This window comes from Urocampus carinirostris, chromosome 7 (genome assembly GCF_059441175.1).
Source record: "Urocampus carinirostris isolate Australia breed hairy pipefish chromosome 7, RoL_Ucar_1.0, whole genome shotgun sequence".
Classification (NCBI taxonomy): domain Eukaryota; kingdom Metazoa; phylum Chordata; class Actinopteri; order Syngnathiformes; family Syngnathidae; genus Urocampus; species Urocampus carinirostris.
In genome coordinates this window covers 1,191,559-1,218,747 of record NC_142355.1, presented here as the reverse complement: position 1 = coordinate 1,218,747, position 27,189 = coordinate 1,191,559, and the positions used below count along the sequence as shown (strand labels likewise).

General features: G+C 40.6%; 2 protein-coding genes across 9 annotated transcripts in view; one reads left to right on the top strand and one right to left on the bottom strand.

Annotated features, from left to right (window-relative positions):
* Positions 1 to 1,931, top strand: part of ppip5k1b (diphosphoinositol pentakisphosphate kinase 1b) — a 74,676-nt gene extending 72,745 nt beyond the window's left edge. For all 8 annotated transcript variants that reach the window (XM_088339500.1, XM_088339494.1, XM_088339499.1 and 5 more), the window contains 2 exons: positions 997 to 1,113; positions 1,738 to 1,931. In XM_088339500.1, coding sequence (XP_088195626.1) covers positions 997 to 1,113; positions 1,738 to 1,778 — 158 coding nt within the window. In that variant the 3' untranslated portion in view covers positions 1,779 to 1,931. The remainder of the gene's footprint in view (positions 1 to 996; positions 1,114 to 1,737) is intronic.
* A 2,283-nt stretch (positions 1,932 to 4,214) lies between these two features.
* rgma (repulsive guidance molecule BMP co-receptor a) lies at positions 4,215 to 22,311 on the bottom strand. The gene is made up of 4 exons (XM_088339491.1): positions 21,903 to 22,311; positions 12,311 to 12,426; positions 8,834 to 9,309; positions 4,215 to 7,627 (listed from the first exon to the last, which is right to left on the bottom strand). Exons 1-4 carry the CDS (start codon positions 21,914 to 21,916, stop codon positions 6,986 to 6,988), a joined length of 1,248 nt encoding a protein of 415 aa, XP_088195617.1. The 5' UTR covers positions 21,917 to 22,311; the 3' UTR covers positions 4,215 to 6,985.
* Between the last annotated feature and the right edge of the window lie 4,878 nt (positions 22,312 to 27,189).

Sequence of the window (27,189 nt, the reverse complement as noted above, 5' to 3'; positions counted from 1 at the left end):
TTCTCTAGCGCTTTTCAGGTCAATGAAGAGCTCCCAAAGCGCTTTACAATGTGCTTCACACTTACCCATTCACACACACACTCACACACCGATAGCGGCCATGCTTACTGGGGGCATTAGGGATTCAGTGTCTTGCCCAAGGACACTTCAATATATAACACAGAGGAACCGGGAATTGAACCTGCGACCTCTTGATCCCAAGACGAGCGCTCTACCTGTATACCAAAAGATCCTGAAGGAGAACGTGTGACCATCAGTTAGTTCCCCTCAAACCTGAGCGCTCTCGAATCGTGTGACAGGACAACCATCCGAAACGCAGCAGCAAGACCATCTCGGAATGGTTTTAAAAAAAATCCAAGATGAAGGTTTCGGAGTGGTCAAGTCAAAATTTGTGTTTCAATCCAATTGAGATGATGTTTTGTGACCTTAATGGGGCAGTTCACCCTCCAATATGGCGGATTTCAAATCATTTAGCAAAGAAGAGTGGGTCAAAATTCCTTCACAGCTGACTCATGACTTCATTATGGTAAATGTTTGATTTCTGTTTTGACTTTTTCACAATCGGACCAGACGGCTTTTGATTTTCTGTGTCTCATCGTCGTCGGCTCGTCTCTGGGTGTTATTCAAATTGCTTCGATGAGCTGAAAGCGTCGCGAGTGAGAAATATGAAAAAATAAAAAGAAATCCGGAAGAGGCAAGTCAATTTTCACAGCACCGTTAAGGCGCATCTGACTATAAGGCGAGTCATGTTACAATGTTTTACGAAATTTTCCTCAGTGATGTTTTTTTTTGAGTGATTCGTCATTGCACGAATAACGCTAACAGCTACATGCTAACAGGTATATTCTAATATCTACACGCTAACCAGTAGATGCTAACGACGAATGCCACAATTGCCGCGGGAATTGTCTCCTTTTCTTTAAATCGCTTACCCGTAACGTGGTCGCATCCCCAAAAATGTCCCGCTCACGTGCGCCCCCTTTTGGCCACCTGCAGCGCTGTCCGGCCTCTTTGCCTCTCAGAGCCAAACGTCGTTGGACGGCCCCCAGCAGCCACTCCCGGAGGCGTTGCCGGGCCCCGCCCCTGACTCCGCCCCCGACCGGCCCCCGTTATGTAAGTTGACTTTTAAAATCTTGTCGATGAAATGAGCGTGACGGTCGAACCCCCGGGATACAACGTGAACCCTTTGAGGTGGGGGACGTAAAGTGAAATTGCCATATAGTGGGGTATGGAACGCATATAAGCCAATAAATACACTACGAAAAAAAACAGTACGGTATCGCATGGATTCTCATTTTCTGACCTGAATGTAAAGAAAGGCATTGTGGGAGGTAGTTCAGCTAATTGCAAACCAGCGTTTTATAGGCTGGTTCTGATAGCAGACACTGATCTTAAATTTTTTTTTGGATCACTCAAAATAATTTGTAGTGATGGTATACAGTATTGGGAGGGAGAAAATGAGTTTATTCTGAACCGTAAATGTAAAAATGTCGTAAGGTGGGGTCACTGTAAAATGGAGTCTTACTGTACAAATCTATTGAGAGAATTTGTGGTAGAGTGGGGAAAAAGCCATAAAGACGGGTTGAAAAACACATGTTATTCCACGCTGTAACGTGAATGTGTTGTCAGGCGGGGTCACTGTATCCCGGGGGTCTACTGTATTCAAAAAGTAATAGTTTTTTAATGCTACCTGTGCGGCATTATCGATAATAACCGGTTTGTTTTGTGATTTCCAAGATGGCGGCGGCCCCACCGGTGCCAGCAACCTGAGCCAGTAAAGACACAAGACACGCACTTTCTTCTCTTTTTCTTTTCTTTTCTTTACCTTTTTTTACTTTACTTTTTTTAACCCTTTTTTTCTTTCCTTTTTTTTTACCTTTTTTTTTACCTTACTTTACTTTTTTTTTAACTTATTTTTAACTTTTCTTTTTTTTTTTTTTTTACTTTTCCTTACTTTTTTCTTCACTTTTGTCGTGCCGCCATTTTTCCACCGGGATCAAAAGAAAGTCGAAGCAGCAGTGGCGCCTATTTGGCGTTTTCCCGTTGATGATAAAAAGGAAAGAAAAAATGGTGTGAGGAGATGCAAGCCACGAAAAGAACAATCGATTCCGTCCAAAGTTCTGCCGATGAAATTTGATTTTGGAGCCATTTGGTTGAAAAGTTTTCAAAGTGAGGACTTGTTTCGGGAACATTTTTAAAGAATTGAACCGAAAAAACGGAGAAATCAATCAATGTTTATCCTGCATATATGAATATCGGTCAAAATACATCAACAATAAATTAATATTAATATATACATAAATAATAGAATTAGAATTTTCTCTTTGTTCATTTTGGTCGTCAATATAAAAATTAAAATAGATTTGATCCAAAGAAGAACTACTTTTTTCAGATTTGTATTTGATTTTTTTCAATGAATGGAATAGGTGTTATTTTTATTTATTATTTTGGCAATTGCCTCCCTAATATATCTAAATAGGATCAAATCGATTCCTAGAATATGTGTACTTTGATCCTCAAAGATGAGTTTTTTGATTTTGCTTTTGTTCCGTGTTCTATTTATAGGATGAACTGAAATGAATATCATTTGATCCAATTTGATATTTTCCTCCAAAGAATTTGCACCAAATGAGTTTGGACTGAATTTCTGTTTCGGAAAGGAAGAATATCCATGACTTTTATTTCTATTTATGTTTTTTTTGCCGGGACCCGTTCGATAAGTGACCCTTCCGAGCCGCTTTCGTGTGTCCATTCTCTCGTCGTTTTTACAAATACTTGTTCCAAACGAGACGCGCCGGCGAGAGAATAAAAGTTCAAATCCCTTTTGTCTCGTGAGTTTTATTTTGAAAATCTTTTTTCCCCTTGTTTTCTGCTCTGGCCTGAACTCCCGAGTTCTACCTAGCGACAGGCGACGGCTCAAATGGGACGTCTCGTTTACTCTTTGCTTTCTTGATTTTACTTGTCTTTGATTTCAGTTTTTTTTTTTTTCACATTTTTGGGGAGGAAAAATCTCGTTTTTTTTCCGAACCTTGTTTCTTTTTCTATTCATAAATCAACGTTTTACTTTACTTAATTGTCTACTTGTTTTCCTTTCTTTTTATTTTTTGGGGTTTCTACTCCTTCACTTTTGTCTTTTTTTTTTTTAGATTTATTTTGAAAATCCGTTTTTTCCAACGAGTTCCACTTGGCAACAGATGATAGCTTACGTTTGTCTATTTGTTTTTTTTCTTTTTTTGGGTTTCTACTCCTTCATTTTGTCTTTTTTTTAGATTTATCTTGAAAATCCGGGCAGCACGGCAGAGCAGTGGTTAGCGCTTGTGCGGCACAGTTCATGTCATGGGAACCTGTCGTGGGTTCAAATCCAGCTCCAGACTTCCTGTGCGGAGTTTGTATGTTCTCCCCGTGCTTGCGTGGGTTTTCCGGGCACTCCGGTTTCCTCCCACGTTCCAAAAACATGCATTTCAGGTGAATTGGCCGGTCCAAATTGTCCCTAGGTGTGAATGAGCGAGTGAGTTGTCTGTCCCCGTGTGCCCTGCCATTGGCTGGCAACCAGTTCAGGGTGTCCCCTGCCCACTGCCCGATGATTGCTGGGATGGGCTCCAGCACCCACGCGACCCTACTGAGGATAAGCGGTGTGGCTGATGAGATGAGATCTTGAAAATCCGTTTTTTCAACTTGTTCCCTCTTGAGCCTTAAAACGAGTTCCACTTTGCAAAAGATGACAGCTCAATTTTGTGGATTTGTTATATTTTTTTGGGGGGGTTTCTTTCTACTTTTCCTCAAAAAACATCGATTTGAACACTAGTTAAATAACACGAACTATCATAACACTAGAAATTTTTAAAATACCTTAGGTGGAGTCATTGGTATTATAGCCTCTGTTTGTCTGGGATCTTGCTGCTACGCTTTGCCCTATGGCATTGGTTTTCCTTTGCATAAGACGACAGTGCCATCTAGTGGTCTTTTATGACATATTGGGGATTTAAAAACTAATAGAAGTTTTATATGTTTAGCAAATGTCAGATGAAATGGGACACAAACAACTTTTACAAGTCTGCAGGCATTTTACGATTATTTGTTTTTATTTTCCACTAATAATGACCAAAATATGATCCAACGCAGAATTGATTTCAGTTCTACCAAACATCCAGCAGAGGGCAGTAAAACCCCAAGGAAAAAAGCCACCACAGACATTTCACTTCTAAGTGTTTTTTTATTCAATAAATAATCCACATGACAAACAGCTGGCAGTTTTTTTGAACATCTTTTGTTGGTTTTGCAGCCGATTTTCGATTCCGAACACGAAGAAGACAATCACAACGTAAAGTGCGTTCGTTTGGCAACGGTCAACACACAAAAGACGAGCATTTTGCACGTCTGGCAAAAACAAAACTTCACAGTAAGTCAACACAACACGCACACTCCATGTACAATCCAAAACACAAATACTAAAGCACAAAAAACGCCATTTCGCCTAACAATCGCTCCGGCGGCGTCGCCGAGCACCAAACGTGAGAAAAGATGGGCGACAGTGACAAATACTTCAGTGTTTCCAAAAGCTCAAGTTGAAATGAGGACGAAATTCCACAATTGATCCATTTCCGTCTCGTTTAAAGGACCTTAGCAACGAAAGACAGGTTTTTATTGTTGTTTTTCTAGAATAGTCTGTAATTGGGGATTCGAAGGAAGCACGTTGCCTTCGCTTGAAAAAGTCGTCGCAAAGTCATGTGAGAGCAAAATAACTCACCGGGCCAGAGAAAGAAAGACGGGGATAAAGAGAAAAGGAATGGGAGAGAGAAAGGAGGAGAGGAACAGAGAAAAAAGAAAAGAAAAATAGGAAAGGAAAGCAAGGGAGAACTACGGGAGAGAAAAAGCGAAAGGAAGAAAGTCAAATAAGAAAAAGGGGAGATACAGAGCGAGAAAAAGGGAGAAATAGAAAAGAAAAAGTGAGAGGAAGAAAGTCAAATAAGAAAAAGGGGAGATACACGGCGAGAAAAGGGGAGAACAAGAAAAGAGAGGAGACAAAAAGAAAGGGGTCAGATACAGTGAAAGAAAAAAAAAGGGAGAGAAAATGGGAGATAGGAGCAAAAGATGGAGGAAAAAGCGGGAGAAAAATAGACGAAGAGAAAAGAAAGACAGGTTGTATTCAGATACAAAGAAAAAAAAATAAGACAGGAAGAGCAGAAAATAAAGTTTAAGTTGCTTTGTAAGTGGTGCCAGGCTTTGGCAACATCAAGTGGACATATTCAAAAGTGCAGCTCATTTTTCTCTTGCACTTTTCTCAGCATTGTCTCGCGGGCCGGATTTGATTTTATTCGATGGATACTTTTGTGGACCGTTTTCTTTTTCAGTATTTCAAATATATGTTTTCTTGTTCCGTTTTTTTCTTTTCCTTTTTTCAAAAGTATTTTTTTGACTCGACAGTTCAAAAAAAGGCAATTCCCTACATTTCGATTTCCTAACCTTCTTTACTCAGGAAAAGGTCCCTTTAGCATTAGCGTCCTAGCTAAAACGCTAGCACTCCAAAAGAGGTCAGCATTGTACTCGTTGCCGCACGATGTCCTCCTCGATGGGCAACGCAAGCTCACGATTTAGCACGGGTGTCAAATGGATTTTGGCGTCCTCATTTAGGGTTGTGATGGCCCCGGGGAAGAGACCGTCTCCGAGATTGTTTTTAGGGACCTGTGGCGTCGAGTCAAAGAGGCAGTGACCGGGGTGAGAGGACTCCTCGACAATGTTGTCGCCGATGTCCTGCAGACTAGGAACAGAGAAGCCCGTGATTTTCCTGGACGTGTTGATGACTCTCTGAGCAATTTTTCTAAATTCCCACGCCAATGTACCCAGGGTCCGTGGGAAACGTCTTTCTTTTGTCGTCCCTCTGCGCTAAAGAGTTAGCGATTAGCGCAAAAAGAGCTAACTATTTCGCACCAATGTTGCGGAACGTTACTTAAAATGTCCTCAAATCCTGCAGGAACGTGCCCCAAAATTCTGCGAGGAAAGCTTTTTTGTTTTCGCCCCTCTGAGATAAAGTGCCAGTGCTTAGCACAAAAGGACCAATTTTGATCACGCTAACTGATTAGCACGGATGTCGCTTAGGAGACAAAGACATTGTCAATTCCCAGGGAGTTTCTGAAATTCCTACAGGAACATAACCACATTCTGCGGGAAAACCTCGTTTTTGTTCCCGTCCCTGTAAGCTAGAGGTGTCAAAACTCTGAGCTAGGAGGAAAGAGGGAAGAGAATGAGAGAAACAGGGAAAGAGAGGCAAATAGTGTGAAAGAAAAAAGCAAGAGTAAAAGAGGGAAGGAAGCAAAAAAAGAGAAAGAAGGATAGAATTAGAAAAAAACATGAGTATGAAAAAGTGAGGAAAAAGATAGGAGACTGAGGAAGAGTGAGAAATAAACAGCTGAGAGAAACAAAGAAAGAAAGAGCAAGACAAAAACCATGACAGAAAAATGAGAGTAATTGAGGAAGAAAGTGTTAAAGAAAGCAAGAGACATGAGAAAAAGACAAGGAAAAAGAAAGAGAGAGAGAAAGCAAGGAAAGAAAGTGAAAAAGAGAAGTGAAAAGAGAAAAATCATGTGAAAGAAAAAGCAAGAGTATAAAAGAGGGAAGGGAGCCAAAAGGAGAAAGAAAAAGAGTGAGAATGAAAAAAGCACGAGTCTGAGAAAGATGAGAAAAATACAGAAGGAGCCTGAGGACGAGTGAGAAATAAACAGCTGAGAGAAACAAAGAAAGAGCGAGACAAAAACCATGAGAGAAAAAGGAGAGGAATTGAGGAAAAAAGTGTTAAAAAAGCAAGAGATGAAAAAAAGACTAGGAGAAAGAAAAAGAAAGTAAGGAAAGAAGGATAAGAGAAAAATAAAGCGAGTGCCACGTGTCTCTGGCGACCTCAAGTGGACATATTTCAAACCGCAGCTCATTTCTCTCTCGCCCCCGTCCGGCCCGCGAGCCGCACGTTCGACACCCCCGCCTCGAAGCACAGTTAAAGCGCTAGCGCTCGGCACAAGAGGACGGCGGCGAGGTGGAGCAGCAGGCGTCCGCGGGGGGCGGCGGCGCTCCCGAAGGCGTCCCGTCCGAAGATATGATGGCGCCTGCTGTCGGAGTGCAAGGCCTTGACGTCCTCCAGGGCGTAGAAAGCCGCCAGCGTGAAATTCACATCGCCCGACGACAACAAGTCGAAAACGCAGGAGCGGAAGTAAAGATCCTCCACCGGGAGGCGCTCTTTGCATTTGGCGGCGGCCGAGCGGTAGCCGAACCTCCCTCCGGACCGGATCTCCCCCGGGGGGATGCGCTGATCGGCCGGGCAGCCGTGCAGGCAGAGGTGCAGGTCCTGGCGCTCTTCGTCCTCCGCCGACAGCGCCACCTCCTGGGGCAAGCGGGCGGCGAAGGTCAGGTAGCGGCCCACCTGCCGCACCACCAGGGTGGCGCCGATGTAGCGGGCCCGGATCTCCACGTGCCGGCCCGGCGCTCTCTCCAGGATCCGGAGGGCCTCGGCCCCGTGGGGGGCGTCGGGCCCCCCGCCGTTCCTGGAGCCGTCGGCGAAGGCGGCGGGAAGATCGTCCGTTTCGGCGCGATACGTCTTTTGTTCCGCGCACCGGGAAAACTTCTTGAAGATGATCGTCAGCTGCAACGACATCCCGGTCCCCCCGGAAGAAGAAAACCACCCTCGGCATGAGTGAGTACAAAGAAAAGCAGCGACAGTTCCGCGGCAATATGATAGTCGGGCCTGGTGTCATCGTTAGCATGTAGCATTGAGCCGGCCCGCGCTAAAAACACAAGCACCGTTTTTTTTTGTCTCATTGGCAAATTAGCGAACGGAGCCAAAATAACCGGTTTTCCGTTAGGAACCGGAATTCCCTCCACGACAAGGTACAACTTTGTTTTCGATAGTGCTGTTAAAGCTTTAACTCTGGAGTTAAAGCTCTCCGACGATCCAAGAGACACCGTTGAAGCTTTAAACTTGCATTAACTCTCGAGTCGAAGCATTAAAGGATGCTTAACAATCATCGGAAGCTTTAACTCGCGAGTTAAAACATACGTTAACCGTTTTAAAGCTTTAACTCTCAAGTATCTTATCAAGACACACAATCGAGGCTTTTAAACTGGCATTACGTCTCAAGTCTAAGCATTAAAGCGCGGATGCTTAAAATTGATCCGAAGCTTTAACTCGCGAGTTAAAGCACCAGTCGAATCCATTTTAAAGCTTTAACTCGTGAGGTAAGTTGCGATACTTTTTCAAAACAAAATCAAGAGAATATGAAAACCGCAAACTTGTTTGATCTCTCGAGTTGAAGCGTCATAACGGTTTGAATCCTTAGAGATGATTTAAAGCTTTAACTCATCGGCTAAAACGGCAATTAAACTGGTAGAAGTTTAACTCATGAGTTAGAGCTGCTTTGCCTCTTATCAAGACACACAATCGAGGCTTTTAAACTTGTGTTAACTCGCCCTGAAGAGAAAAAGCAGCTCAAATATTCAAAATTCATTTAAAGCTTTAACTCGTGAGTTAAAGCACGAGTCGAATCCATTTTAAAGCTTTAACTCTCGAGTAAAAGCCGTGTTACTTTTTCAAAACAAAATCAAAACTTCACGCGTGCGCAAACTCTCGCGTCGAAAGGTTAAAATTGCTTGAATCCTTCAAAGTGATTTAAAGCTTTAACTCATCCAGGGTTCTTACAGTTTGATTCAAAACTTTTGAAGACTTTGTGACATCCAATTTATGACAGAGTCCACAAAAATGAACAAACTAAAGTAAAAAACACACGTACTTCCTGCACGCTAGACATCCTGCCCGGTACACGGTACCCGGTGCTCCGAAAAGCCGGCTTACCTTGGTGGCGGCGGTGGCGGAGGAGCCGGGCAGGACGGGCGTGTTGGTGACCTGAACCGACAGGTATTTGTTGTGAACCAGGGGCCAGGCCCCTTCCACCTTGCAGGTCTGGAAGCCGTCCCGGAAAGTCCTGAGGTGGGGGTCCCCGAAAAAGCCGCAGTGGCTGAAATTGGCGGCGGCGGTGTAGCGGCAGAGCTCCGGCTCGCCCGTGGGTCCCCGCTCGCGCGGTTGCGACGGGGGATGGGGGGTCAGGGGTCCGGCCGCCCCTTCCTCGGAGCAGTTGTGCTGGCTCATGAGGTCGTGGACGCCGTGGCGGGCCGAGTGGTAGGCCAGGTCGCCCCTGCAGGTGCGGGCGGTACGACGCACGCAGGCCTCGTAGGCCCGTAAGGCGGCGCAGAACTCTTCTTCTGGGGCCGTCTTGCTGCCGGACGCCCAGAATTCAGAGTTGCACTTGAGGATCTTGCACGGGAGGCCGCCTGTCGGGGACACAGACGGCAAGGCGATTGAGAGAAGGCGGTCGGGCTGAGGCGGTCGGGCTAAGGGGGTCGGGCTAAGGCGGTCTTCCCATCCTGTTCAGGGTCCCTACGCTTTTTCTCGTGGCCCGATTTGAGCGCTTCTATAGACGGCCATATTCCTGTTTCTGTAGGACAGGAAGGGCCGGCTGAGCTTATTAAGCAGACAGGGCACCCTCGCTCAACAGGTTCATTAATGCAGGTGGAAAGAGAAAAGGGTGAAAAAGACAGTATTAAAGAAAAAGAAAGGGAGAAAGAGAAATAAGTCGGCATAATATGACTCAACCACAACAAAAATTCATTTCACTAGAAAATCATAATGACTCAGACTGATGGAGTATTTTCACAACATGGCTGCAGAAATATTGAAATTTTAACTCATTAATGATCAGAGAGGCAGCACGGCGGCGCAGTGGTTAGCGTGTGTGCGGCACAGTTCTGAGGTCATGAGATCAAACCTCCTGTGTGGAGTTTGCATGTTCTCCCTGTGCTTGCATGGGTTTCCTCTGTCCAACATTCAGAAAACATGCGTGTTAGGTTCATTGGCCGGTCCAAATTGTGCCTAGTGAGTGGTCTGTCCCTGTGTGCCCTGCGATTGGCTGGCAAGCAGTTGAGGGTGTCCCCTGCCCACTGCCTGAAGATAGCTGGGATGGGCTCCAACACCCCCGCGACCCTACTGAGGATAAGCGGTGCAGATAATGAATGAATGAATGATCAGATAGCCATTTCAGTTTTGCTGCTTTCAGAGTTGCAGCTCATTTCATTTCCTGCACTGTTTTCAGAGAGCTGATAGTTTGATTTGAATTCATATCAACTATTCTTTCTTTTGCAATATTGAACATTTCTTACTCCAATTTGAAGGCTTTTCGAGCAAATATGGGCTTCAAATAGGGGTTATCCACCTCTTCCTAAAACTAATAATCTTACCAATAAACTTGTCACCTCGGTTGCGACAGTAGGGGGCAGTAATGCTTCACATTCAACTCAAAAGCGAGGACCAGAGCCACCGTCGCCGTCATTTTTACGCACTTTTTATGTTTCTGAATTTAAACCGCAGCCTATTGAGTCAGATTACCGGGAAACACGGCAACGACGACAATTTCGAAATTCAAGCATTTACTCGACCTTGAAAACACATGGTTCAGATTCATGTGGGATAAAACCCTATGCTAATCAGCTAATGCCTCTCGAAAAATATTAAAATAGAAAAATAGTATGTACTACAAAGTATAAACTTTGTTTTCACAGCTAGCTGTTCAGAAGTACAACTGATATGTAATAGGATTAAATAACATTTCAATACATATGAAGAGGAAAAAGTACATTTTGTGTGACATGACTTTAACTGGTCAATTAAAGTAGCGGGTGGATGAAGGGCGACGGCGTCACATTAGTCTGTGGTTGCAATAATCTGTGGTTTGTGCAGCCCTTTGAGACTCTTTCTAATTAAGGGCGTCACAAATAAACATGACTTGACTTGATTTCAAGCATCCGTACAAACCCTAATTGTTTTTAGGTGAATCTGACGGGAGTGGAAGCCTGCCTTCGACAAATATTTTCTCACAGGTATGCAAAAAAAAAAAAATGGAGACGTCGTTGAGAATTTGGCGGATGACTAAGCTCGCCACTCCCTCATTGATCACGCAAACTATGTTTGCGTATCCTTCTCCGTTGCGAATGTATTTATGCCCGAAAGCGCTTTGTTATTTTTGGAGCTTTTGGAAATGACAAAAACACCTTCGGAGGGATTGACTGTCCCCATCCATATTTGATTGTGCGTCACCCAGAAGACACTTCACAAGAAAAATGTTCGTCACGTTTTATGCATGATATCGTGTCATCTCAGCTCATCTCATTAGCCGTACCGCTTATCCTCATTAGGGTCGCGGGGGGCTGGAGCCCATCCCAGCCATCTCCGGGCAGTGGGCAGGGGACACCCTCAACTGGTTGCCAGCCAATCGCAGGGCACACAGGGACAGACAACTCATTCGCACCTAGGGACAATATGGACCGGCCAATTCACCTGAAATGCATGTTTTTGGAATGTGGGAGGTAACCGGAGTGCCGGGGAGAACATACAAACTCCGCTGCCGTGCTGCCCATGATATCGTGTCCTTTCAGATATGTTGTGACGATATAAAAAAATGAGACTTGACTTAGAAAGTGAGGAGATGGATGCGGGAAATATCATTGATCAGAAACAGTGAAACCTTTACTTTGCTCTTTTTGTGATTTATTGTTTTAATTGTCTGCTTCTATCTTCGTTTTTTTCGTCCCGTTTGACAACTACTCTTTGGATGACTTTCTATCCTATGAACATGGGTTTTAACGCACAAAAATGCGTCGATTCCAGGAATCGACTCCTTGCCCTGAAGAATTCTGGTGCCGAAGTGTTTGGAAATATACATTTTTTCCCCCTTGGATTATTTTCAACGGGACCCGGACTCTGCAGGTCTGCATCAAACCTTAAGTACCGGTATCAATTTCCAATCATTTTGCCGGCTGTGTTTTATGGACTGTGGACTTTATATTCAGTTACAATCGCGGGACTCAAAGTCAGGTTTGGGTTAAATTTGTGATTGTGTTACATGTTTTAATGTGGGCGCATGCGGCTTATATACAGGTGCGCCTTGTGTAAGTACAAAAGTGGTTATCCTCTTAAAATGTGGTGGTTGTGGCTTATAATCAAGTGCGCTCTATGGTTCGGAATTTACGGTACTCCCATCAGCTGACTTTTATGACACTTTTGGTCCTTTTCCGACACTTCAATTGTCGCAATCACGAGTTGCTTATTGCCTACCCAATTGGCGTTGAGCTGTCTTTTACGACACGTTGGTCGATTTACGACATTTTCAGCGGCGCCAAAAGCCGCCGCTTTAAAACAAACACTTGCTAGCAAGTTTCTCAAAATGGAAGTGAGACGAAAGACACTTTTGTCCCCTTTTCGTCCTTAATGGCGTCTTACCTGAAGGGAAGAGCGAGAGCAGGAGAGCGAGGACTCGGCAAACGTCAAGCGCCGAGGGTCTGCCTCTTTCCCCCATCACCATCCATCCGTCTCGGGGTCGCCCTTCGCTCCTCCGCCTGGCCAAAGAGAAGAAGGGGCGATATGTTCAGACGACAATCCCGGAAAGAGACCACCTGAGGCGGCTTCTCGTCCTCCCTGCTCGCCCGCCCGACGACTAAAGTGAGTTTGGACGGCAACAAGTTGGAAAGGTAAGGGAGAAGGGACTGAACCAATCACTGTTGAGCGCCAGCCCACGTGTCGAATTTCAGCCTATGACGTAGGGGCCCGCGAGACGATGCTGAGAGAAGTGCAAGAGAAAAATGAGCTGCGTTCTTGAAAAAAGCTCCACTTGATGTCGCTAATGAGAGGAGCCGCTCACAAAGACGCTGTAGCTTGTGTTTTCTTTCTGTCTCTCCCTTTTCTCTCTTTTTATTTTCCCCTCTTTCTCTTTCGCTCTATTTTTCTTTCTCTTTTCTTCCGTTTCTCTCTCTTTTTGTTCTCTTGTTTCTTTCTCTTTTCTTTCTTTTTCGCTTTGTTCTTTTTTTTCTCTTTCTCTCACTTTCTCTCTTTTCTCATTCTTTGTCTCTCTGATTTTCTTCTCTGTTTCTCCTGCTCTCTTTTCTCTCTCTCTTTCTCGCTATGTCTCTTTCTTCCTTTTCTTCTCTCTTTCTCTTTGTTTCACTCTCATTTTGCTCTTTCTCTTCTGCTCCCTTCTGCTTTACCTCTCTTGTCATCTCCCTTTCTACTTTTCTGTTTTTTACCTTTCTTCCCTCCTCTCTTCTTTAGTTCCTTTCTTTATTTCTATCTTCCTAGCTTTCTCCCTATTCCCTTTCTCTTTGTCTTTCTTTCTCTTTTTCTATTTATCTTTCTCACTTTAAATTTTTCTTTTTCTGTCTCCATTTCTCACTGTCTCTTTCTCTCTTGTGCGTCGGCGGCCCCCGACTCAATTGAGTTAGCGAGCCCTGCCGTACATGATTAACTTCCTCCATTCTTTCTATAAAAATCCTGTAATAGATTTATATAAAACCAGGTAATAACAGGAATATTATAGACATTACATAAGTGGTTATTTTAGAAATTGGTATAAAACTGCTAGCCCTTTGCGCTAATCAGTAATAATGAAAAAAGATATTTAGCTGAGTGGTTTCTGAGCTAATATGTGTCTTAAATAAGCATTTTTGTCAACTGAGGCTGACACGTATTCTTTATCCTCTGTGAAGAACGTCCAATATGAATCATTCAATGTATGAGTAATTTGTTTACACCAGGGGTCTCGAACTCAATAGAGTTGGGGGCCTTGGAAGCTAGGATCCGCTTGAGGTTGGACCAAATAAGCTTTTCTGTAAAAACATTCCGCTCTTCTTAAAGGGACAGTGTATTAGAGTTGTCCACTAGATGTCACTCTTGTGTATAGTGTAGTACGGAGAATTTAAGAGGGCAAAAAGCAGCCTTTTTCTTCCCATTTTAGCCAGCCGTTCTCAGAGAAAGACAAGATGAAGGGATAGTAATAAGAAGGGAGGAATAAGAAAAAGAGGTTAAAAAGGAAAATGGTAATTAAAAGAAAAGTGGCAGAAAAGACAGCAAAAAAAAGAATTTAAGATGGGGGGAAAACGAAAAAAAATGCAATTTTCCCTTTTTTTTCTTTTCACATTTTTCTTTTTAATTTTTTTCATCTTACTTGAGTTTAACTTTTTTTTTATTTCTTAGATTTTTTTCTTCATTGTTCTCTTTTCGTTTTTCTTTTTTTTTCTTTTTTTCTTTCCTTTTTTGAATTTATTTTGTCTTCTTTTTCCTATTTCTTTTCTCTTCAAAAGTAATAAGGTGCGTTTGGGTCACTTTGAGTCTCGGCATTTCGTCTCGTGGCGCTTTTAGCGCTCGTCTCGGGCGGCGCGACCGAATGCGGCGTCGTCGTGCTCCATATGAAGGCGGGGGCCACGAAGTTTCTTCATTCTGAGGTTTTGAGTTTTTCTTGCCCGCCTGTCGGTTTCAGATCAGGGGATGGTGTCATTGTAACCTGTGCAGCCCTTTGAGACATTGTGATCAAGGGCCAAACAAAGAAATGAAACGCGATTCGACTTGATTCTCTCATCTATCGCTTTCTATTTTTCTCTTTCTTATTCTTTCTCCGTTTTTTTCTTTCTCTCCCTCTTTCTCTTTTTTTGTCTTCTCTCTTTCCGTCTATTTTTCTCCTCATCTTTCTTTCCATTTTTCTCTTTCTCTGCCTGGCTCTTCTCTCTTTCCATTTTTTTCTTTTTATCTCTTTCAAGCTCTCTTTTTTTTCTCTTTCTCTTTTCTCTCCTATTTTTTCTTTGTTTCTTAATCGCTGTCTTTCTCTCTCTCTTCTTCTTTATCTCTTTCTCTGTCTGTCCCCTCTTTTTGTCCTCTTCTTTTTCTTTTTATCTTCTTCACGCTCTCTCTTTCCTTTTTCCCTCTCTTTCTCCTTTTCTCTCCTATTTTTTTCTCTTTCTGTTTCTTTCTCGGTGTCTTTCTCTCTCTTTTTTTCTCCCTCTTCTTCCTTTGGCTACAGCCCCCGTGAGTTTTTTTCCCTACCAAGTGGTCCCCACTGGAGCTCAAATGAGAATCACTCCCCCCTGGTTTAAAACAACCCAAAAACGTGGAGTTATTTTGTGTCAAACGATTGGCCCGAGTATTGTGTTGGCCCCATTCGTCGAGCGCTAATTGTTATCTGAGGAGCGCTACAAATCACGACACGAAGAGACCGAGTAAGCAGAGTCGAAATAAGAAAGGTCTTATGTCGTTTTTGCAGAGTCGTCGGAAAAACAGAGCTTGAATGCATCGGTGTTTTCCAACGATGTCGCCGTACCAAAAATATTTTTCCGGAGACTGTCTCTGCTGGAAAAAAAACGTGTTTTACTCAGTGCTTTTCGAGTTTCTCAGTGTGAAAAAATGTCTTTATTAACGCTTATGTAGGATCTCTGTGCTAAATGTTGTGGTCCTTCCGTTTCTGTACGTTCTCGCCGCTCAATCGATGTTTTTCTTCACTTTTCCATGTGTTTTTTTTTATGTTTCTTTAGGTTCTCTGTGCTAGGACGATCAGTTCCTTTTTTACATTTCTTTAGGTTCTTGATAGTAAACAGCGATTTTCTTGACGATTTTGTAGGCTGTTAGTGCTCCGTGTTATTGTTTGTGTTTCCTTCAATTGTTTGTTTACCATTCGGCAGGCCCTCGGTTTAGTTTTTGAATTTGGTGTCTGCGGGTTCTTGGTTGTTTCCATGTCTGGAGGTTTTCAATGCTCAAAGACATTTTTCTCGCCGTTTTTGTAGGACTGTTTTCCACTTCCCCTTATCAGTAATTTCTTGGGGTTCAATAATATGATTACAAATGGGCAATAAAACACAGTAGATCACAATAAAACGAGATGTGGTCTTGCCCAACACAATTGGAACAGAACAGAACAGGATCAGGTAGAGGGTATGTTATATGTCGAAGTGTCCTTGGGCAAGACATTGAATCCCTAATGCCCCCAATAAGCAGGTCGGCGCCTTCCATGGCTGCATGGCCGCTATTGGTGTGTGAGTGTATGTGTGGATGGGTAAGTGTGTAGCACATTGTAAAGCGCTTTCTTCATTGACTTGAAAAGCACTGTAGAAATGCAGAACATTTACCATTTATCTCTGTGTTAAAGCTGTTTTTTAACGCGCACCAAAGTGATTTTCTTGTCGTTTTCTGTTGAAAAATCTCAAATTCTGTAGGTCCTTGAAGGTGTTTTTTGTTTTTAACATTTTTGCTGATTCTTGGAGCCACACATGGTTTCTTTTGGTTCTAGGTCTTGAAGGGGTTTTTCGTTTTTAACGTTTTTGATGATTCTTGGAGCCACACATGGTTTCTTTTGGTTCTAGGTCTTGAAGGGTTTTTTCGTTTTTAACGTTTTTGGTGATTCTTGGAGCCGCACGTGGTTTCTTTTGGTTTTAGGTTCTTGAATATGTTTCTTTGTTTTTAACGTTTTTGCTGATTCTTGGAGCCACACATCGTTTCTTTTAGTCCTAGGTCCTTGAAGGTGTTTTTCTTTACATCTCTGTCGATTCCCAGTGCCCCCAAAAATGTTTTCTTAAAGTTTCTGTAGGTCGTTGGTGCTAAATGATCATTCTTAACCATTCTGTTGCTCCTCGGTGCTAAAAATGTATTTACAATTCTGTACGTTTTGAATGCTAAATCATATTTGTTTTAATATTTCTGTGTGTTTTCAATGCCGAATATTGTATTTATTGACATTTCTGTAGCTTCTCAATGCAAGCATGTTTTATTTGTAGGTTTTCTGTGCTAACAAAATGAATCCGTTTACATTGATGTCGGTTTTCAGTTTTGAATTTCAATCTTTGTAGGTTCTCACTGCTAAACCTGCTTTTTATTTGCATTTCTGTTGGGTGCGCTAAAGAAATGTTTTTTTATTTTTTTATTTATTCAATTTATTGTTTCCATTTCTGCCCTGCGATTGGCTGGCAACCAGTTCAGGGTGTCCCCTGCCCACTGCCCGATGATTGCTGGGATGCGCTCCAGCACCCCCGCGACCCTACTGAGGATAAGCGGTGTAGCTAATGAGATGAGATGAGGAGATTACATTTCTGCAGGATCTCGGTCATCCAGGTCATGGACTTATTTTTTGTTTCTTGGATTTTGGTGTATTCCCCAAATAATGTCATTGATATTTTAGAACAATTTTTGCCTCATTTATCCCGAAATTCTTCATTTTCAATCATAAATCTTTATTATTTGTCATCCGGCTGTAAACAACGCTTACTACGTCGTTATCGATGACAATAAAGACAATTCCAAGGATCTTATGACGATTCGGGGTTTGTGCGTTTGGAGCACGTCCATCGATAAAATGGCCGACACTCCGCTCATCCGGTGTCTTTTTTTACGGTGTTAAATAAACGGCTGGTCGAATCCGTCCGATATATCGACGGCCTGCGGCTCTCGATTCGTAGAAGCCGTTCAAGAAATCCTTCTTTTACGACCGGTGGCGCTCGTCAAGTCAATTGGACCTAAATACACCGATAAACGGGCGTCTACGATATAGAATAGAATAGAATAGATCTTTATTATCATGGTTAGAAAATGGGTTGAACATATTGTGACAACGAAATTGGACGCGGCACTATATGTTCTAGTTGCTTTTTAATACGTTGGTTATATTATAATAATATTAATATAGTAGGTGTTTTAAGCATTTCATTTGATATTTAATTTTATCATATTTTTGGAGTTTTACTGTCCTATTTCTTTAGCATTTTTGTTCTATTACTGTAGTTGTTTTTTGGTAATTACTGTAGTCATATTTCTGTAGGGGATGTAAGCATTTGCTTCTTACTACCCCTTTTCAAACATGTTACAGTATGTAACATTATTTTGTTGTTATTATTTTGTTTATTATTATTTATTTATTGTTTATGTTTTGTATTTTTGTTCAAATAAAGCTTTCGTTCATTCATTCTGTCGTAGTAATTTCGTAGCATTTCTGTAGCGTTACTATAAGTACGCTCTTGTGGTATTTTTGTAGTATAATATTGCTGTAGTGCTCTTTATGTAGTATTTTTTCCTATTGAGAATGAAAGCTAAATAATAAATGAGGTCCTTTTTAAGTACTTAATACATTTTCTGTTTATTTAGCATTTGTGTACTTTTTTAGTATTTATTTAGCATTGTTGTAGTATTACTGTAGTCTTATTTCTGTATCATTACTTCGACAGTATTTTTGTGTTTTAATATTGCTGTAGTAGTATTTTTGTATAATCACAACACAGATGCTGTATTTTAATGTTATAATACCGCTGTAGTACTATTTTTGTAGAATTCTGTAGTATTTCTTGTTCCTTTTTAGAATGAACGCTAAATAATATATGAGGTCCCCGTTTTAAGCATCTCGTTTGATATTTATTTTTATGATATTTTTGAAGTATTACTGTCTTATTTCTTTATCATTTTTGTTCTATTACGGTTGTTGTATTTTGGTAATTACTGTAGTCATATTTCTGTAGTAGTAATTTCGTAGCATTTCCGTAGCTTCACTATAAGAACGCTCTTGTGGTATTTTTGTAGTGTAATATTGCTGTAGTGCTATTTATGTAGTATATTTTTTCCTATTGAGAATGAAAGCTAAATAATATATGAGGTCCCCGTTTTAAGCACTTAATAAAATTTACTTTTCTATTTATTTAGCATTTATGTACTTTTTTTTTAGTATTTATTTAGTATTTTTGGAGTATTACTGTAGTCTTTTTTCTTTATTAATACTTTGATTGTATTTTTGTGTTTTAATATTGCTGTTGCAGTATTTTGTAGCATCACCGTAGCTTAAATGTAGTAGTATTTTTGTATTATCACAACACAGATAATACTGCTGTAGTACTATTTTTGTAGAATTCTGTAGTATTTCATGTTCCTTTTCAGAATGAAGGCTAAATAATATATGAGGTCCCCGTTTTAAGCACTTTATGATATTTAGTTTCTAGTATTTATTTAGCATTTGTGTGCTTCTTTTTAGTATTTATTCAGCATTGTTGTAGTATTACTGTAGTCTTATTTCTGTATCCTTACTTAGTATTTTTGTTTTTTTATATTGCTGTTGTAGTATTTGTGCATTATAATATTGCTGTAGTATTTTTGTAGCATTACTGTAGCTTGACTGTAGTAGTATTTTTGTATTATCACAACACAGATGCTGTATTTTAATGTGATAATAATACCGCTGTAGTACTATTTTTGTAGAATTCTGTAGTATGTCTTGTTCCTTTTCAGAATGAAAGCGAAATAATATATGAGGTCCCCGTTTTAAGCTCTTTATGATATTTAGTTTCTAGTATTTACTTAGCATTTGTGTACTTTTTTAGTATTTATTTAGCATTGTTGTAGTATTACTGTAGTCTTATTTCTGTATCATTACTTTGATAGTATTTTGTGTTTTAATATTGCTGTTGTAATATTTGTGCATTGTAATATTGCTGTAGAATTATTTTTGTAGCATTCCCGTAGCTTAACCGTCGTAGTATTTTTGTATTATCATAACACAGATGCTGTATTTTAATTTTATAATACTGCCGTAGTACTATTTTTGTAGAATTCTGTAGTATTTCTTGTTCCTTTTCAGAATAAAGGGGAATAATATTTGAGGTCCCCGTTTTAAGCACTTTATGATATTTAGTTTCTAGTATGTATTTAGCATTTGTGTGCTTTTTTTAGTATTTATTCACCATTGTTGTAGTATTACTGTAGTCTTATTTCTGTATCCTTACTTAGTATTTTTGTGTTTTAATATTGCTGTTGTAGTATTTGTGCATTATAATATTGCTGTAGTATTTTTGTAGCATTAACGTAGCTTAACTGTAGTAGTATTTTTGTAATATCGCCACACAGATGCTGTATTTTAATGTGATAATAATACCGCTGTAGTACTATTTTTGTAGAATTCTGTAGTATTTCTTGTTCCTTTTCAGAATGAAAGCGAAATAATATATAAGGTCCCCGTTTTAAGCACTTTATGATATTTGGTTTCTAGTATTTATTCAGCATTTCTGTGTTGTAGTATTAGTGTAGTTGTATTTCAGTAGCATTAGTGTCGTAATATTTTTGTGTTATATTGCTGTCATAGTATTTCTCTAGTAATATTACTGTTGTTGTATTTTTGTCATATTTCTATTGTCTTTCTTTTCAGAACAAACATAAAATAATATATTAAGGCGCCCTGTTTTTTAGCACTAAATTTGATATTTTGTTTTGTAGTCATTTTCTAATATATTTGTATAGTAATTCTGTCGTAGTATTTGTGTCATAGATTCTCAAAAGCACAAGGAGGAAACCCTAATAACATTTTTTGTTTAGTTTATTTGCTATATCGTCGTGATCCATACACCAATTCTATGAGGCGGGCCGGATTGCAAAGCCTGACGGGCCGCGTGTGGCCCGTGGGTTGTAGTTTGCATACCCGCTGGTCATTAAACTTCATCCTTATCGGACAGCTTCTCGCTAACTGCAGCTGTCATGTTCATTTTTCTTTGTTTATTTTGAAAGAAAGGAAAACGCGTTGAAATAAAACCATGGGCGTAACCGGCCGGTTTTGGGAGGTGCTCAAGCACCCCCACATTTTTTTTTTGCATTTTTAAAATTCCCTTTTCCTTAATAACGGACATGATAGGCTTCAATGTCACGAAAAACGCTAAAAATGAAATGAAAAAGGAAAGAAAACATAAACAACGCAAATTTTATTTGACTCAATATTTATGATACTCCATTCTTATCTTCCTTGTAATGACACAACTTGTGTTTTAAAACACGGAGTTACAGGGGCGTTACCATGGGTGGGCAGGGGTGATCCCTGCCCACCCTCGGACACGCTCTGCCAACCCAAGACTTGATGTTGTGGTGAGTGCGGTTTAAAAAAAAGCAAAGGAAATAATGATAAAGAAAAATATTGTGACAACGAAATTGGACGTGGCACTCCAGTTTCACATTTTCCAGTGAGGATAAAAAACAATTTAAAAAGATAAAAAATAATTTACACAAGAAAGTGAGGGCATGTAGAGGCAGATAATATTTAAACATTGTTCATAAAATTAATTGCATGGAAGTCGCCAATCATTATAGTAATTATTTGAAGTTTTGTATTTATAACATGATGGGATACAACGAAAGGGTCCACCCCAGACGGGACTTGAACCCACAATTCCTGGCTTAGGAGGCCAGTGCCTAGTACATTGGGGCTGATAAATGTCAAAGGGAAAAAGAAAAAGTAAAAAGCTGGGGAAAATAAAAGGAAAAAGACAAAGAGTAAAAAAAACTAAGGAGAAAAAAAAGTTAGAAAAAGAAGAAACAATAAGACAAAAATAAAACGAAAGGAAAAAGAGTTAGAAGACGAAAAAATAATAAGCAAGAAAAAGGAAAACCTAGGGGAAAAAAAAAGAAAGAATAATAGAGAAAAATAAGAAGAAAACAAGCAGGAAAAAAAGCTAGGATAAAGGAACAAAAGAAGAAAAAGCAGTCAAAAAAAAGCTAGATGGGAAAAGAAAAAAAATGAATGGTTTTATTTTTAGAAAATCCATCATTCTACTAAATTTCCATCCCTTTATTTTTCATTCTGTCGTGAACCTTGAACTTAACATTTTGTATCCCTTTAACGCTGAATGGCCGCGGGACAAAACAAAATGTCCGTTCCCAAATGGACTTTTCAGTGCAAAGAAACTCAAATTTCCCCCAAAAAGCTAAGCGTCAAACACAACCCTGAAAAAACACTGGAAACAGTGCTGGGTGGGGGTATTAATAGTTGTGCCCCCCTCCCCCTGTGACCCATGTCTGGCAACGGCCCTGCGGGGGTAGATTGTTAATTGATGATTTAGGACTTATGAATTCCTATTTTTATTGACCGGAGGATTTTTGCGTGCGCTTTTTAGTGGAAATGGAGAAAGAAGGAGATCAGAAGACGTTGTATTTTTCTTTTCTAGGAGCAACAGTTGATTTTTCTTTTTCTTTTTTTTTTTTGCACATGCGCGTCCGATTTATTAAAATAAAATTTAAAAAAAATCATTATACGCACACCAACCTTTGCGTCTGCATGAAGTCGCGCAGGACCAGGACCAGGACGCAAATCGCCGCCTGGGAAGCCCCTCAATGCAAAGAAACGGCTCCAGAATCCTTATAGAATCCCGATTCGGGTTCCGAATCCGCCGACGCGCCGCACATGACGACGGAAAAGTCGGAGTGGAGCCTCATCGATCGCTCGCTTCCAAAAAATAGAAAATCAGAATGTGGCGGTCACGTCTGCGCCTTTTATTCCGAACGGTGTCTTCAGCGTGCGGCTTGCCCAACGTGCGCTTGGAAGAGTGCGAGCGAGACGACGAGACTCGGCTGTGTGCGAGGAGGAGCCCCCTTTAGCGCCCATCCCAATTGCTCTCTGATTCGTGCAAAGCGCTCCGAATGTATTTTTTTCTTCCTTCGATTGAAAAAGCACAGGCTCGCTGTGTCATAATACATTCAAAAGACGCCAAAAAACGTCTTGATTCGGTTAAAGAGGACAATTTAAAAAAGGCCTTCTCCCAATTTGAAACGAAATGTATTTATTCCTTTTCATTCAATTCCTTAACAACACGACGCAATGTTGAAAAGACATCCAACTGAGGAGATGATTTCTTCCTCATGCCATGAGGCTCTTTAACTCCACCCGGGGGAGTAAAAGCCCACATGAAACCCCACCCCCACATTTGCATATGACCCTATTTTTATGACTGTGCGTATTTTCCGTAGCACTATTGAAATACTCTATAAAAAGACGTTATATTGGGTATTTTTGTATTCTATATTTTTTATTTTATTATTTATTTTTCAACTCAAGGATACTGCTGGAAGTCTGAATTTCCCTACGGGGTGAATAAACTTTCAATCTAGACATCTATCTATCTAGACATCTATCTATCTAGACATCTATCTTTCTATTTAGACATCTATCTAGACATCTATCCATCTAGACATCTATCTAGACATCTATCTATGTAGACATCTATCTTTCTATCTAGACATCTATCTAGACATCTATCTATGTAGACATATTTCTATCTAGACATCTATCTAGACATCTATCCATCTAGACATCTATCTAGACATCTATCTATGTAGACATCTATCTTTCTATCTAGACATCTATCTAGACATCTATCTATGTAGACATCTATCTATCTAGACATCTATCTAGACATCTATCTATGTAGACATCTATCTTTCTATCTAGACATCTATCTAGACATCTATCTATGTAGACATATTTCTATCTAGACATCTATCTAGACATCCATCTATCTAGACATCTATCTATCTAGACATCTATCTAGACATCTATCTATGTAGACATCTATCTTTCTATCTAGACATCTATCTAGACATCTATCTATGTAGACATCTATCTTTCTATCTAGACATCTATCTAGACATCTATATCTATCTAGACATCTATCTCTATCTAGACATATATCGCTACTAGACTTCTATTTAGATATCTATATCTATCTCTTTCTATACATCTATCCAGTCATCTATATCTATCTCTATCTATCCAGACATCTATCTATCTAGACATCTATCTTTCTATCTAGACATCTATCTATGTAGACATCTATCTATCTAGACATCTATCTTTCTATCTAGACATCTATATCTATCTAGGCATCTATCTCTATCTAGACATCTATCGCTACTAGACATCTATTTAGATATCTTTATCTATCTCTATCTATACATCTATCCAGTCATCTATCTCTATCTCTATCTATACATCTATCTCTATCCATCTCTATCCAGACATCTATCTATCCAGACATCAATCTTTCTCTCTCGACATCTATCTAGACATCTATCTATATCTAGACATCTATCTATCTATATCTAAAAAGATGCCACACAAACTAAATCAGTATTTGCTTTAAAGTAGAAGGAGACGTTTGGGGGATGACATTTGGAACACTTAGAAGAAAATAAACAGAAACAGGCGTCAAAAAGACGCCAATGTGGTGTCCCAAAAACATCTTTATTTGGTTGGAAATTAAAAAACCTGTTGATCGAGGCTTTAGGAGGGCACAATTAGACCAACCAGACAAATAAAAAACTGTCGAAAAATGACGTTGATGCCGTGTCCCAAAATACCACTTTAATTGGTTGAAAAGTGATAACCCAAAAAACATCTTTTTTGAGATTGGGGGACACAATATGGACTATGAAGACAAAAAAAAAACGCAAACATGTATTTAAAAAGACATCAAGACGAAATCAAGACTCTGTCCAAATGGAATTATTTTTGGGTTGAAAAAAAAAACTTTTTCGAGACAAATCAAAACAGTAGAAACTGGCGGAAAAGACGTCAACAATATGCTAATGTTCTGTTGTAAGCCAGGAGAGGAGAGTAGACACGGTTGGGATCAAAAACGGGTCAAAGCCGGGGAACAGACGGAAGCAAAAAACAGGTCGGAGTCAGGGTCGAAAAAGCTTGCCTAGTGTAAACTGAGGTTCGCAGACGGACTGACAACAGGTGACAGAAAGGATTGGGTTTAAATAGCGGGCACAGGTGCATCACATCGGTAATCATGACACCCGAGTGAGTTTTAAACTGAACAAATTCAAGGGGCATCTTGTATTATTTAGCACCACCTCCTGGTAAAAACGACAACGCTCAATTTAGTGAAACAACAATATTGAGCTGTCGTCATTATATTAATCCCTCACTATGACGCGATTTATTTTTCAAAATGTAGCCAACTTGACGGATTTGCAACCTGTGCCTTCCGCCTCCCTTGGCAAGGATTTCCCTTATTAACACTAGAAGTATCTGTCAAGAACCAAAACAGGATCAGGACCCAATCGCGTGACGTTCTCACACAAGCCTTTGTTTTACAGGAAATGGGGAGTCATGCAAGTTAGTCAGCGGTCTGGCGTGGAAAGATAGGAAGCCAGAGACCGACGAGATCGATTCCATTTGCCCGAGTTGATACTGGACAGATGGGGTTGAGACAGGACGGGACAGACAAGATAGATATCGAAAATTAACAGGAGAAACTAGACGGGAACAAAAACTGGAGAGAATACTCAACAGGACAAAAATAGACGGAAACAAAACTGGAACCCAAAATTAAACGGGACAAAAATAAACGTGAACAATACCGAGCAGGACATACCAACAGGAAAACAGGACAGAGTCAGAACCCGCGTCTTGCGAGGCAGAAGTTCGTTTGACGGACTGAACAAGTAAGAGAGAGTGCACTGAGCTTAAAAAGACGGAAAGCCAATCTGTTCATGAGCCGCAGCTGGCGCCACACGGGTGGGGCCAATTGGGCGCCATGGAGACCGTGTCAGTATCCCAGGCCAGCCCCTTGGCTTCCTACATAGAATGCCCAAACGACAGCCGACCGACACTAAAACCTTCTCAAATGTGCATTTGACTTTGGCCCATTTATTAGACATCATGAAAGAGTTGTAAACGTTTGACTCCTCTTTCCAGGAGTCAAATCGATGATGACGCACACTTGCGCGTCATAATGATGCATTTAAAATGGTTGGCCTTGCGTGTTTTATTTTCAGCTCTGATTCGAAATACACATAAAAAAAATGGTATACATTTATGTTGGGAATTTCAATGTGTCAATCATCAATTCATTCGGTTTCTCTTGGCTGAAGATATTTTGCAAGTGTGTATCCGCGTGTCAAATCTGATTTCAATGTGTTTTTTTGCTAACGGAAAAAATCAAACGCCATTATCCCCGATTTCGTCTTCAGATTGGGAGAAAAGAAAAGCAGCCGCTTAAAAGAAGACGGAACGGAACAGGGACGGACGCATAGCGGCAGGGTGAGAGAGAGGGGAGGGGGTCTGAATTCTGCACCTGTGTTTCGGGATCAGGCCGCGAGCGGGAAAATAGCGGCGCTAGCTTATGGCGGGGTCGGGGTCCCCTCCCCCCACTTTGCTATTCTCCGACCCGAACGGAATCCCGCACGGGTGGCCGACTATTTGCCTGAAAATTCATGAGGTGCGGAGAGTCTCCCGGCTCGCCCAGATTGCAAACCGGACCGAAGGAGGAATCCTCCCTGACGGAGGAATAAATAGGTGCCAAAACGGTCTTTTCCGATTCATAAGGACAGGACGGCCTCCGATTGGAGGAAAAACGTCAATTTCAAAATAAAATTGGGAAGAACGCGGGGTCGGAAATACTCCACTGCCTTGAAATTTGATTCCTAGCCCTGCTACGTAGTATTGCTATCCTCATATCCTATTCTGTAGTAGAATTTTTGTAATATATTTGTAGTAGTTGTATCTTTTTAGTATTTTTGTAGTATTTATGTAGTCATAACGTTGTTATATCACTGTAGTTTTATTTTGGGAGTATTTTTGCACTTTTGTGGTATATCCTTGCTAGAATCTTTGTCACATACCTGTAGTATTTCTGTAGTCATAACGTTGTTGTATCACTGTAGTTTTTTTGGGAGTATTTTTGCACTTTTGTGGTATATCCTTTGTAGAATCTTTGTAGTATACCTGTAGTATTTTTGAAGTATTCCTGTAGCCATAACTTTGTCGTAACACTGCAGTTTTATTTTGGGAGTATTTTTTTTGCACTTTTGTCGTACATCTTTGGTAGAATCTTTGTCGTATACCTGTAGTACTTTCGTAGTATTTCTGTCGTCATAACTTTGTTGTATCACTGTTGTTTTATTTTGGGAGTATTTTTGCACTTTTGTGGTATATCCTTGCTAGAATCTTTGTTGTATACCTGTAGTATTTTTGTAGTATTTCTGCTGTCAGATGTTTTCCGTATTTCCATAGTATCCTTTTTTTGTATATCTGTAGTAATTTGGTAGGCTTACTGTAGTTGTATAGTGTTTCTGTCGTAATATTTCGGTAGAAGTAATTTTGTAGTATTTCTGTCGTACTATCTATGTAGCAGTATTTTGGTATTTCGACCTCTTTTTGTCCCCGACCACGTCTACTCTCCTTTCGTGGCTTACGACTCGCTTACGACCCTGAACACGTTTTTGCTCTCCTGTCCCGGCTACTGACCCGTTTTTCGTTCCCAATTCTGTATATTTGTAATAATTTGGTAGGCTTACTGTAGTTGTATAGTGTTTCTGTTGTAATATTTCTGTAGAAGTATTTTTGTAGTATTTCTATCTATGTAGCAGTATTTTGGTATTCCGACCTTTTTGTCCCCGACCACGTCTACTCTCCTTTCATGGCTCACGATTTACTTACTACCCCGACCACATTTCTGCTCTTCTGTCCCGGCAACTGAACCGTTTTCCGTTCCCGAATCTGTATATCTGTAGTAATTTGGTAGGCTTACTGTAGTTGTATAGTG

Excerpts from the sequence above, each read along its gene's own strand:
- rgma (XM_088339491.1), bottom strand. Across the intron at positions 9,310-12,310 it reads GCTCTCGCTCTTCCCTTCAG|GCGGCCTCCCGTGCAAGATC; the intron begins GTAAGACGCCAT and ends TGTCCCCGACAG. Across the intron at positions 7,628-8,833 it reads CCGCCACCGCCGCCACCAAG|CTGACGATCATCTTCAAGAA; the intron begins GTAAGCCGGCTT and ends ATGTCGTTGCAG.